At 40.9% G+C, this 13,335-nt stretch overlaps 1 protein-coding gene across 3 annotated transcripts in view; it reads right to left on the bottom strand.

The window, feature by feature from the left end:
- Positions 1-13,335, bottom strand: part of SLC22A15 (solute carrier family 22 member 15) — an 82,136-nt gene that overhangs the window by 55,827 nt on the left and 12,974 nt on the right. For all 3 annotated transcript variants that reach the window (XM_030323908.1, XM_030323913.1, XM_030323914.1), the window contains exon 2: positions 10,310-10,522. In XM_030323908.1, coding sequence (XP_030179768.1) covers positions 10,310-10,522 — 213 coding nt within the window. The remainder of the gene's footprint in view (positions 1-10,309; positions 10,523-13,335) is intronic.

The raw sequence follows: 13,335 nt of genomic DNA, 5'->3' as shown, positions 1-13,335 counted from the left end.
CATGTGTGCCTCTCTATGACGGGAGGAAAGTAGCAGGCATCTATAAATCTATAATGAGAAGACATAATAATCAAGATGGATAGCAGCATATACAGCCAAATACATGCATCTCAGGAATGAGAAAGGACAGGTGAGTAACAGGAAGGAGGGAGACTGGGTGGGGAAGGAGGAGTGAAAGACAAAGAGAAAAACAGGGAAATACATGCAGAGAGAATGAGATAGAAATGTCACAGAAAGAGAAAGGCAAGACAGAGACAGTGAGATAGAGACACAGAAAAAGGCAGAGAGGAAGAAATGGGAGGTAAATAACGAGAAAGGCAGAGATGGAGAGAGGTGGGGATAGAGAGAAACAGGTACAGAGAGACAAAATGACAGAGACTGGGAAAAAATAAGGAGAGGGGTGTTGGGGGGGAGGGAGACAGGCACACAGTTCCGGTCTGATGAAGCCAGATGGCAAGAGAGACAGTGATTCACAGATGTGCCCCAGTGGTCGTTAGAAGGGGACATGACAGGCAGGTAAGGTGAAGCCATCTTAGCCCATCATCCTTTTTTTTTTCAGAGCTGCTTTAAACATCATCAGCACTTGCTGGGAAAGCTATTTAATCCCATTTCTCCTGCATCTACCAACTCTTTATCTTGGGAGTAGTAGCCCCTGGGACTCCCTTCTTTCCCTATTCAGCCTCCAGTCGAGCACTGTGAAGGGGGTGAGCCACTGGGCACCAGCACGGGAGGTACGCTGGTGACCAGGGCGCCCAATCCTGCTGGCCTGGAGCGTAGTTTCTGACGGCACTCTCCTTCCTTGGCCCATATCAAGGCCTTATCTAGCATCAGGTGAGTAGTAGTTGCCCAAGGAATATTTGCTAATAATGGGGTCCCTCTGATAATATCTGAAAGGGCTCCTAATTATAGATTTCATTAGTATTAATTTAATTCAATTCCATTGAAATGTGCTGAGTGTCTGTGCTGAAGCACGGTGTTGCTATGGTATTTAATTTACTTTAAAGTATGAAGTACATACCTTGGGATATTCTGCATAAACATTACTTAGGCCAAGCTCCCATTTGGTACCAAGATTATTCTAGTGGAGGCTGTACTGGCCAGTGGTGGTCAGTGGGCCCATTCTCCAGAGCGAGGTCCTGCAAGGACTTTAATCACTGTCTCTATCAGCAATGGTTCCTTTGCTTCTTCTTGATTAAAGCAGTGGCCTGTTGACTAGCAATGATATGATCCCAAAAAACAGGTTACCTCTGGTGAAATTAGAGACACCCAAGTTATATAAATTAGGTCAATATATTTTAGAGACATTCACTACCCTTCCCTGAATTTGTGGGATAATCCAGTGTGTTCTGTATTCTTTACAAAGGGGTGATGCCCTCGGCTCAACTCCCTCCTTGGTCCTGAGACAATATGAATTCTGGATGGTTCTGCTTGCTTGATGCTGACAGGGAGGGGAAGTGTCAGTACTCTCACTATGGAAAACTGGAGTTTTTCTGTAGTGACCTGATATGCAAACTGTAGAGTACCGACAGAACCACAAAGCTATGACTTCTCAAGCCTGTAAGATATTTTATTTTGTGCTTCTCTGATAATAAGAATTAAGTTGATAAATGCTTCTATATGGGGCAGAATCTGGTCCGAGATCCACTTTCAGTGTAATATGGTAATGGATTTGTTGGAGGGCAGACTTATGGCTCTCACCCACCGCAAAATCCTATGAGGACTGTTTATAAACAGAACAAGGGCTTTTTGGAGAAATGACTAATTCCACAGTTGGGGTGGGGGTGGGGATAAAAGATGAACCTGAAATATCTTGTTATGCCAAAATTTTTTCAACTCCCCCACCCCCCCCCAAATGATGGGCACATCAGAAGGACACAGGAGGATTTTCAGCTCCAGAAAAATGGGATAAATGTACTTTTCCTTGTTTCTCCCAGTAGATACCACTAAGACCCCTGGGCATCGGGTATAACGCAAACATAAAAGAACTCTGAAAGACGGAGGGAAGACCAGCCAAGACCCTGGGACCCAAGGAATGAGCCAGTGGTGAGTTCCCTGGGTTTCTCTTTGCCTCACATGCCCAAGACTGGGGACTGAAGAAGACAGCAACTTAGAAATGCCAAGAAAATTACAAAAGAAGCCCCAAACAAAACCTACTTTCTCCAGCCAAAGGCCTGGGAAAGGGGCAGCCCAGAAAGACAGAACATTGTTAGATTATAACCGTTTTATTCTGGCCAATCACCACCATGAGAAACAAAAACCAACTATGGCCCCAACCCCATCCACAGCGAAGGCTAAGTGGGGAAACTAACCCTTCCCCCAGGCTGGGTAGTAATAAGTGACCCCACCTTACTCCACTTGGGTGTGTCAGAAAAAGACAAACAGGTGAGCCAGCGCGATCATTCCTGCCGCCTGCAGTAGGAACCCTCCATACCACCGCCACCACCACTGGTGGCGGTGCGACCTCACGGGGAGATGGGATTTCCACCACTATGTGACAGTAATGAGGCCCCTCTCCCCTCTTCCTGGGCCAGAGCTGTGTCCGAGAAAGTCTGCTAAAACGGAAGATTTACTTAAGGCCCAGAATCTCTTAACATAATCCCCCTAACTGCTGGTTTCAAACAAAAATAATTTGTGATACCAGCAACCAGGAAAATCTCAAAGTAGAATGAAAACAAACAAACAAAAAAAACCCAACTACTGAGATGGCAGAGATGTTAGAACTATCTGACAAAGATGTGAAAGCGGCCATCAGAACAATGCTTCCAGGAGCACTTACAAACATGCTTGAAACAGATGACAAAATAGACCCAGCGGAAATACAGAAAGTCTCACCGAATAAAGAGAATATACTAAAAAAGAACAAAATGGAAAGCTTAGAACTAAAAAACCGCAATGAGTGGGTTTAACAGCAGAATGAAAGAGACAGAGGGAAGAATCAATACAGGTAAAAATGGAGTAAAGGAAAATCTCCAATATGAAAACAAAGATAAACTAGACAGAAGAAAATGAACAAGGCTTCAGAGACCTATGGGGCTAGAGCAAAAAAAACCCCTAATATTTCTGTCATTGGAGTTCTGGAAGGAAAAGGGGAAGAGGATAAGCTTAAAATTAAAAATAAATATAAATACATAAATACATAAATACATAAATACATAAATACATAAATAAATAAATAAATAAATAAATAAATAAATAAATAAATAAAGAGGGGCACCTGGCTGACTCAGTCAGTTAAGCATCTGACTTAGGCCCTGGTCATGATCTCACGGTCCGTGGGTTCGAGCCCCGTGTCCGACTCTGTGCTCAGAGCCTGAAGCCTACTTCCGATTCTGTGTCTGCCTCTCTATCTGCCCCTCCCCCGCTCATGCTCGCTCATGCTCTCTCATTCTCTCAAAAATGAATTATCACTGAAAAAAGTGTTAAAACAGAGTACTTGAATAAATAACAGCTGATAATTTCCCAATTTGTCAAGAGCCATACACCTACAGATCCAAGAAGCTCAGTAAATCCCCAACAGGATAAACCTGAAGAAATTCACACCAAGAAACATCATAATCTGACTTCTAAACACTAGCAACTAAAACACTAAAAAAAATCTTGAAAGTAGCAAGAGGGAAATTCCCTGTAGGGGAAAAAAAAAAAAAAAAGAAAAAGCAATTCAAATACCACCATATTTCTCATCAGAAACCATGAAGCCTGAAGGAAGTGGCACAGGAGTTTCTAATGCTGAAGGAAATCAACTGTCCACCAAGAATTTTATTACCAGTGAAAATAAGTGATGAAGGAAAACTAAGAGAATGTGCCAGCATCACAATTACCCTAAGACAATGGCTAATGGAAGTTCTCTAAAAAGGAAGAAAACATAAAAAGGGGATCATGGAACATCAAGAAGTAAAAAAGAGCACTGTAAGAAAAAACTGGGGTAAATATGTTAGACTTTCCTTCTCTTGAGTTTTCTAAATTACGTTTGATGGTTGAAGCAAAAATGATAACACTATGTAATGTGGTTCTAAAAGTATGTGGGAAAAATATTTAGAACAATTATATAAATAAACCGGAGAGGGCAAAGGAATGTACAGTGAAGTAGAATTTCTGTATGTCACTCAAACTGGTGATATGACATCAATAGACTGTGATAAGTTATGTAAATATAAGGCAATGTCAAGAGCAATCACTAAAAAAGCTATAAAAAATACCATAGATAAGTCAAAATAAATTCTAAAAGTGTTCAAATAACCTACAGAAAGACTGGAAAAATCAAAGAAAAAAAGCCAACAACAGAAAACAATAAAAAATAATAAGTTAGAAGAGGTAAGTTCTATCGTATAAATAATTATATTAAATGTAAATTATATAAAAAATATAAATAAAGACAGAGATTGACACTGTGGGTTTAAAAACCTGACCCAATTATGTGCTGTCTACAAGAAACTAATTTCATACATACAGACAAGTTGAAAGTAAAGTGGAAAAATACATATCATGCTAATAAAACTAATCGAAGAAAGCAAGAGTGGCTAGATTAGTATCAAACCACATTTCAGAACACAGAAAATTACCAGGGACATAAAGGTACATTATAAAATGATAAAAAGAAAAAGTCCATCAAGAAGACATAGCAATCATCCATATGTATAGACTCAACAGAGCTAAAAAAATATATGAAGGAAAAACTAGGAGCAGTGAAAGGAGAATTCAACAAATCTACAATAATAATTGAAGACATAAATACTCTTCTCTCAACAATATAGAACAACTGGGCGGAAAATCAGCAAGGATATAGAAGAAATCAACAATACCATTGACCAACAGGATCTAAACAATATTTATAAAACACTCTCCACATAACAGCAGCAGTTTGTTCAAGTGCCAGTGGAACATATACCAAAATAGACCACATGCTGAATCATAAAGGAAACTGTAACAAATGTTTAAAAAGTTGAAATCACACTGCCTCTGACCATAATGGAATCAAACTAGAAAGCAAAAACAGAAAGCTAACAGGAAAATCTCCAAACACTAGGTAACTAAACAAGAGACTTCTAAGTAACCATTGCGTCAAAGAGGAAGTCTTAAGGAGGAAAAAAAATACAGTGAGCTAAATGAAAATAAAAATACAACATACCAAAATTTGTGGGACACAGCTAAAACAGTCATGAGAGGAAAATTTATAGCACTAAAATACTTATATTTGTAAAGAAGAAGACTCATTAAAAATCTAGGCTACCAACTCTATAACCTTAAAAAGAAAAAGAGAAAAAGAAACTCAAAGCAAGCACAAGAAAGGAAATAATAAAGGTAAGAACAGAAATCAATACAATTAAAAATAGAAAAATAACAGGGAAAAATCAATGAACAAAATGCTGGTTCTTTAAAACAATCAGTAAAACTGACAAGCTTGTATGACTGACAAGTAATTAAATAGGACAGAAGACACAAATTACCAAGATCGGGTAATAGAAGAGGGGATTTCATTTCAGACTCTGCAAACATCAAAAGAATAATAAAGTAATACAATGAACGACTCTACACACGTAAATCTGACAACTTCGATGAAATGGACCAAGTCCTTGAAAAGCACAAATTGCCACAACTCACAATACAAAATAAATCATTTAAACAGCTACATAACCTTTAAGAAAATTGAATTCATAATTTTAAAACTCCCAAAAAAGAAATCTAAAAAAAAAAAAAAAAGCCCAGATGATATTACTGGAAAGTTCTACCAAATATTTAAAGAACTAATACCAATTCTACCCAATCACTTCCAGAAAACAGAAAAGAATGGAATACTTCCCAATTCATTTTATGAAGGCACCCTGATACCAAAGCCAGACAAAGGTCCAAAAAAAGAAAACAACAGATCAATATCTCTCATAAATACAGAAGCAAAAATTCTTAACAAAATATCAGCAAACAGAATTCAGCAATATATACAGAGAATATGCCATCAAGAGATGCAAAGCTGGTTCAATATTTGAAAGTCAATCAGGACAACTCACCATAGTAGAAGGTGAAAAAAAACCCCACATAATCACTGCAATTGATGTCAAACATTGCAAATTGCTCTATTTGACAAAATTCAATACATATTCAAAATAAAAACTAAGAAAAATTAGAGGGGTGCCTGGGTGGCTTAGTCAGTTAAGCGTCTGACTCTTCATTTCGGCTCAGGTCATGATCTCATGGTTGTGGGATAGAGCCCTGTGTTGGGCTCCGTGCTGAGCGTGGAGCCTGCTTGAGATTCTCTCTCTCCCCCTCTGCCCCTCTCTCCCACTTGCACACTCTTTAAAACAAATAATTGAATGAATGAATGAATGAATGAGTAAATAAATGAATAAATAAATATTTTAAAAAGGACACAAGAGCCAGCTTGAAGAGATTCCTACTGGTAAACTGGGGATAATTTGAGCACCAAAATAATTAAAGATGGTAAAAAATTATAAATAATTAAGAATAGGGACCAATAGGTACATACTAATGATAGATATATAGGTAGATACATAGATAGAGATAGAGATAGAGATAGAGAAAGAAAAAGAGATAGATAGAGAGATAGGGAGATAGAGAGATAGGGACAGACAGGCAGGCATACAGATGGACAAGGGAAAAGAAAGGGTTTTGCTTCCAGCTAAAAATGGAATGCCATGGAAATCTTAAAAAAAAAAAAAAAGCTTATAGATATAGAGAACAGACTGGTGATTGCCAGAGGGAGGGGGTAGAGGGGGTGGGTAAAATAGGTAAAGGGGTTCAAAAGGTACAAACTTCAGGTTATAAAATACGTAAGTCCTGGGGATGTAATGAGCAGCCTGGTGACAACAGATAATAATAATGTACAGATGCTAAAAGAATACATCTTAAAAGTTCTCCTCACAAGAACAAATTTTGTAACTATGGATGGTGATGGATGTTAACCAGACCTACCGTGGTGATCATTTTGCAATGCATACAAACACTGAATCATTATGTTGTACTCCTAAAAGTAATATAATGTTATAGGTCAACTATACTTCAAAAAAACGGGGGGGGGGGCAGAATGCCAACTGGTAAATATGGAGGAAGTGCTAGAGTAAGAAATCATCATTTTGCAACCATCATAGTCTTAGCTTGGTTTACAAAAGCATCATGAAAAGATGCTTAATTTGGAGTGGGGGGTTCTGATAAGAGTACATTTGCATAATCTTGAAGTGATTCTCCATAGACTACAAATTCCTGGAAATGAAAAGAATGTTCACTGGACAGGGGAAAAGTCAAGCAATACCTGGAGTGGCTGATCAAAATTATCACCAAAAAGGGACACATGGATAGCGTATGTGAACCAGAAGGGCATATTACTTATTACTTATTACTATTCTGACTTTGGATGCATAACCTTAATGAGAAATCATCAGACAGACCCAAAATGGAGAACATTCTTATTTTTAAAAAGAGGGGAGGTATGTCTTCTTCAAAACTATCAATGTCATAAAAGGAAAAGGCTGAAGGTGAAAAGACCCTAAGAGCCATGACAACTAAGTATTAACATGTGACCCTAAAACGGAACTGAGTACAAGAGGGGGAAACCAGTGCTAGCAAGAACAGTACCGGGTCAAGTGACAAAATTGGGTATGGATGGTAGATTAAAATATAGAATCAATGTTAAACTTCTTTTTTTTTTTAAATATTTTAATGTTTATTTATTTTTGAGAGAGAGAGAAGAGAGCCAGAGAGACAGAGCATGAGCGGGGGAGGGCAGAGAGAGAGGGAGACACAGAATCTGAAGCAGAACAGAATTCTGTCAGCACAGAGTCTGATGCAGGCTCTAACTCATGAACTTTGAGACCATGACCTGAGCCAAAGTCGGACGCTTAACGGACTGGGCCACCCGGGTGCCCCAATGATAAATGTCTTGAAGTTAGTAATTGTCCTGTGGTTATGTAAGAAAATTCCTTCACTTTTTAGGAAGTACACGCAGAAGTATTTGGGCATAAAAGAACAACAGTGTGGTATACGGAACTTTCAAAAGGCTTGGAAAAAAACGGAGATAGTAATGATAGGTGAAATTAAAGGATATAAGGGTATTTATTCTCTGTATGAGTCTTGAAATTTGCCAGTTTGAAATTATTTCCAAATTAAAAAAAATGTTTTTAAGTTCTTTGGCTACCGTTACCTATCAAAGAACTAAGAGATGTGCATACCAATTTGTATGGGATAGGCTTCCAAAAAGTAGAGTAATTAAGAGCATAGGCCTCTCAGTTAAGACAAACTTGGCTTCAAATCTAGCTCTGACCCTCTAAGCTGACCTGACCTCAAGATGCCTCGATTTCTTCACCTGTAAAATGGGGAAAATAACGTTGACCTCATAAATTATTCTGAAGGTTAATGAGTTCAGGGCGCATATCACAACACCTAGCATATAGTTAGTCATCATTCCACAGTGCTACTTGCTATTTCAATAGGTTAGCAGTCGTGGTACTCAGTTAGCACTTGTGGTGACGGTCATTGTTGCTAGTAGGCCACAGAGGTACAAAGATGACCAAAATATGGTTTCTGACCTCAAATGACTTCTAAAGAAACAGAGTTGAACCGCAAGCTACCGTGGGTGACGTAAGTGCACACAAAATGTTACCGCAGCGGAAACAAGCGTATTTGCTTCTTCTGGGGGGTGGACTGGAAAGGACATCGCAGGGAAGGCGACAGTCAAGGTGAGCAGTAGAGGGTAAGGTTAGGATTTCACCAGGTGGACACAAGGGTGAGGTTAGGGCATTCCGAGGTCAGTTACCTACCGAGGTAACAGGTAGGCCTCAGGCACTCGGCTTGGGTGGGAAAGAATGGAGGCAGAGGGAAGTGCAGGTGGGGCTGGAAAAGTACATCCGGGCCACAGCTGCGGAGGGTAAAGGGCCTTGAATGTAACACCCTAAGTGGGTTTCACTGTTTCCTGTGTGCAGTGGGAGAATCACGGGAGGTTTTGAGTGAGGGGTGACGTGACTGGATTGTTGTCATAGAAAATATACTACCTGGCAGGAGCTCGGAATGTTAATCCAGTAATCATGACTTCAAATGGAAACTCTTAAGGGAAGGCCAAGCAAATAGCCCCTTCGTGTCTCTTCTGTTTTTGGCACGTCCTGCCCAAAGGGTGATAATCAAAACAGTCAGCAACAGGTAAGACTGGCTGATGCCATGGTGCGCGCGCGCACACACACACACACACACACACACACACACACGGGAGGTTGGGCAGGGGATGCAGGCAGGGCAGCTGGCAAGCACTCTGGTAGCCCTGCAGGGGGGCAGCCAAATGGATCTGGGGGCAGCTAACTGGCATGACAGTCAGCACCGGGAGCTGGCAATGCCCACCAGGCATTAACCCTATGGTTACGAGATCACCGGGACCAAGGGCTAGGCCAGGGTGGTGGTGGGCAAATGGATAGCTTGTGGGGAGCAGGCAAAGGACTGAGTATGTCAACTTTTTAACAACCAGTACACGTGCTTTCCGGCTGAGCGCGAGCCGTGCCCCTCTTACGCCAGGGTTTCCTTCACCAGACTATCCATCCTTGGTTTATTTACCTGGGGCTGGCCCAGAAGGTGCCATCCTTACCAGAACTATCTTGGCCACAAAGCCCCCTTCAAAGTAAGGCTTCCTGCACACACGAGGCAGTCCCACCTGTATTCTATATTGTACAGTCAAGGGGCCCCATGTGGTCTACACACAGGACTGGACTGAATCCACACGAACTGTGGATGTTGCAGACAGTCACCACATTTCTGTCTCTTGACTCGGCTAATTTTTGTGTACATAAGAAAAAGAAATGAGAGTTTTAATTCACTTTTTAAAAGGACACTGTAGTCCGACTTCAGCTCAGGTCATGATCTCACAGCTCGTGGGTTCGAGCCCTGCGTCGGGCTCTGTGCCGACAGCTCGGAGCCCTGGAGCCTGCTTCGGATTCTGTGCCTCCCTTTCTCTCTGCCCCTAACCCACTCGCATTCTGTCTCTGTCTCTCTCAAATGTAAATAAACTTTAAAAAATAAATAAATAAATAAATAAAAATAAAAGGACACTGTAATTGGAATGTGGCTCTTCCGGAGTGCACATCGTACTTCATCTAACCAGTCTGGTAAGGCTCATGCTTTTCCTGTTTGTAGCAAGAAGGAAAGAGAATGTGTTTCCATACGACATTCTCCTTTAAACTCTCCAATGTACCCAACAGCTATTTGAAGAGGTGGCTGACATTTAAATCAACAAGACAGAAAAATGGTTCCATCTGGACCAGGAGAAACGTTCACCCAGCGATCGTGATCTTGTTTTCCCGACGGCCACCGCTGGTGTTACCTCCGAGGCGATGGAGGTGAAAGTGCTGCTGAAGTGCACGTGCTTCCGGACCTCGCTGCCATTGGCAGTCAGCAGCCAGTCCCCCAAGGCGTGGTCGTCACCCACCGACCGGTTGCCGTGGCTCTGGTTGGGCAGGAGCTCTGCCAGGTCCCAGTGGTAGGACGGCGTGGCCCCTACCAGTGCGATGAGGATGGCCTCCGTGGCCACGTAGAGCTGAAGGAGCAAACATACAAACCCATCAGTGTTGAGCTCGCGATCAGCAGGCTCACAAGCCCCGCAAGATCAGTTTCTTGCTTTTGTGTTTTCGTGAGCTACACAAAACCAGACACATCAGAAGCAAAGGAGAGAAACTTGGAAAGGAAGCTTCCCGATCTACTACCAACAGGATCATCAGCAATCCTACTTGTAAAGCACCTTAGGCTTTTTCTGGGCGGGGGGGAGGGGGTCTCCTCTACATTTGAGACACATCTGATGCTCAGGACCCTGCACACGGATGACAGTATGACACTGGCGAAGGTGGGGATGGGCAGGGGACATTACGGCTCTGAAACACTACACTCTCAGTTCAGATAAGCAGGCACCAGGCTCCAAGAGTATCTTGGCCTTGGATTCACCATCTAAACAAAACCTTTTGTGGCACAGTTAAATGTCTCAGAAAACAGCACACATATATTCTCTCTCTCTCAGAGAGAGAATATACATACATAGTAAAAGAATATAGAGAGAGCATATTCATATAGAGTGTATATATATATATACACACAGAGACAAAGAATCTATATAGTGTGTATATACAGAGAGAACATTTATAGAGTGCATATAGAGAGTATATATAAAAAGTATATATAGGAAGAGAATATATATAGAGAATAGTATAGATAGATAACACATATATACAGAGAACACAAATGAAAATACTTTATTAAAGCAGGTAAGCAAAATATGTACATGAGTAGGCACTATTTTATTTTATTTTACTTTATTTTATTTTACTTTACTTTACTTTATTTTATTTTATTTTATTTTATTTTATTTTATTTTATTTTATTTTAAGAGAGAGAGAGGCACAAGTAAGCGAGGGGCAGAGAGAGAGAGAGAGAGAGAGAGAGAGAGAGAGGGAAGTGGAGCTCATTCCAAGGGGCCTTGAGCTCCCAGACCGTGAGATCATGACCAGAGCCAAAGTCAGATACTTAACCAACTGACCCACCCAGGCTCCCAAGTAGATACTATATTATAACATAATAGACAACTTTCATAAGCTGTAAAGAAATTCAAAATCCCATAATACCCACTTTATAACCCTTAGCTCTACTTAATCATTATTTAATCTAAACATAGTTGTTCCCCTAAAAAAAAAAAATTCCCTCATTCATTCAAGAAATAATTATTGAGCACATATGCCATTTGTCTCTGATTGTTCTGGGCCTTACAGCTATTCACAATCGGGTTTACAAGCTGTTGAGCCCTATGCAGCCTTTATATGCTATGAATTTCCATTTATATTAGTTCTCATTGCCGGTTGATTATTTCAAGCTTCAAATGAATTCGGAAAACACAGAATCAGTCTGTTCCAGTGAGAACTGTCTCACTAAGAAAGAAATCTTATTTTAAGAACTGATCCCCATTAATTTAGAACCTGGTATCTTAAAATATCTTTAAACACAATAAGCATTTTACAAAGTACGAAGCTGTGATTTCGCTATAGCATATAGTAACACCCCCACTGGACGGATGTGCTGACTGAGGCACGAAAAGGAGGAGATTTGCCAACAGCTTCGGCTCCATCCATCAGTGAACCCCGAGCTCCTTCCACACCACGGTGTAGGGGCATATTCAGCTGTTAAGTGGATAAGCTAAAATGCCAAAGGCAGAGTAATTTATCACAAGTAAATGATGGAATTAGTGTCAACGAAAGAGAAAGGAAGTCATGACATTGTGTGTGTCATAACAGAAAGCTAACGTAAAACCCAGGGCGTGGTTTTTGCACTCTTTGTGAGGCTGCGAGGATATGAGGCAGCCCCAATCTGTTTTGAGGCAAATGACGGTGGGCCTCCCGAGAGGTACCCAGCCACCACAGGTCAGTCTGCATGGGTGATTTATTGTAGAAGGCAGAAGATATCATGTTTCTAGATTTATATTGCTTCCTGGCCCCTATTTGCATACTATTAGGGAAGTTTTAGACCAGGAGGCAATCAGTCTGTAAAAATAAAAACCTTAATAATTACAAGAACAGATAGATTACACATTTGGCAGCAGCTATAATTACAAAGCCGCTTGCATCGTGTTAGTAACTGCCCCTCCTTATTATAATCTGCTGATCTTAATTGAAGGGCAAAGAAATGAAAAAATATGGGGCACGTGAACTCTGGAGATGAAGCAAAACACATGTTCAAAACAGAGCCGTCAATCGGGCAAAGCAAACTAGTTATATTTTCTCTCTTAAATATGCTATTTTCTGCTTTTGTGCCTCCCACTTGCTTTACATGGAAAGCACTTCACCTGGTTCAGCAGCGTCTCTGAACCTTTTCCATCCTCTGGGATGCGACTCAGGTACCACTTCCCACCGCCCCACCCCCCCACCTCACCTTCCTTTCGAACCCACCGGAAGCCCTCTCCTGCTTCTGTTCACCCCCAAAAGCTCCATCTAGACCTTTCTTAGTAAGAGACAGATCATTTTCTTCACGCCATCCCATTTATGTACTTGCTCATCTTATTTTTCCTACCAGAATATTCTGTCCCTGAGGGCAGGATCTCTGTGTGATCCACTCCTGGGCTTCCACACCAAACAACTCAGGGCCTGGACACATGAAGCCCACACTCAGCAAGTGAATGAATGAATAAATGGGATAGAATGCTAATAACAGCAGCAAATGCTTCTCTAAATTCTAATTATGTGCCAAGCCCTATTCTAGGTGCTTGTTGAAAACATGTTAATACATCATATTTTTATCTGGACTGTTCTAAGGTAAGCAATGTTCTAGGTAAGAGAGGAAATGCTCAAAGGATCCTCTACTCTGAAGTGTGCT

Source organism: Lynx canadensis, chromosome C1, assembly GCF_007474595.2.
Source record: "Lynx canadensis isolate LIC74 chromosome C1, mLynCan4.pri.v2, whole genome shotgun sequence".
NCBI lineage: Eukaryota > Metazoa > Chordata > Mammalia > Carnivora > Felidae > Lynx > Lynx canadensis.
The sequence above is the reverse complement of the archived record's forward strand: the minus strand, read 5'-3'. Positions and strand labels throughout refer to the sequence as shown.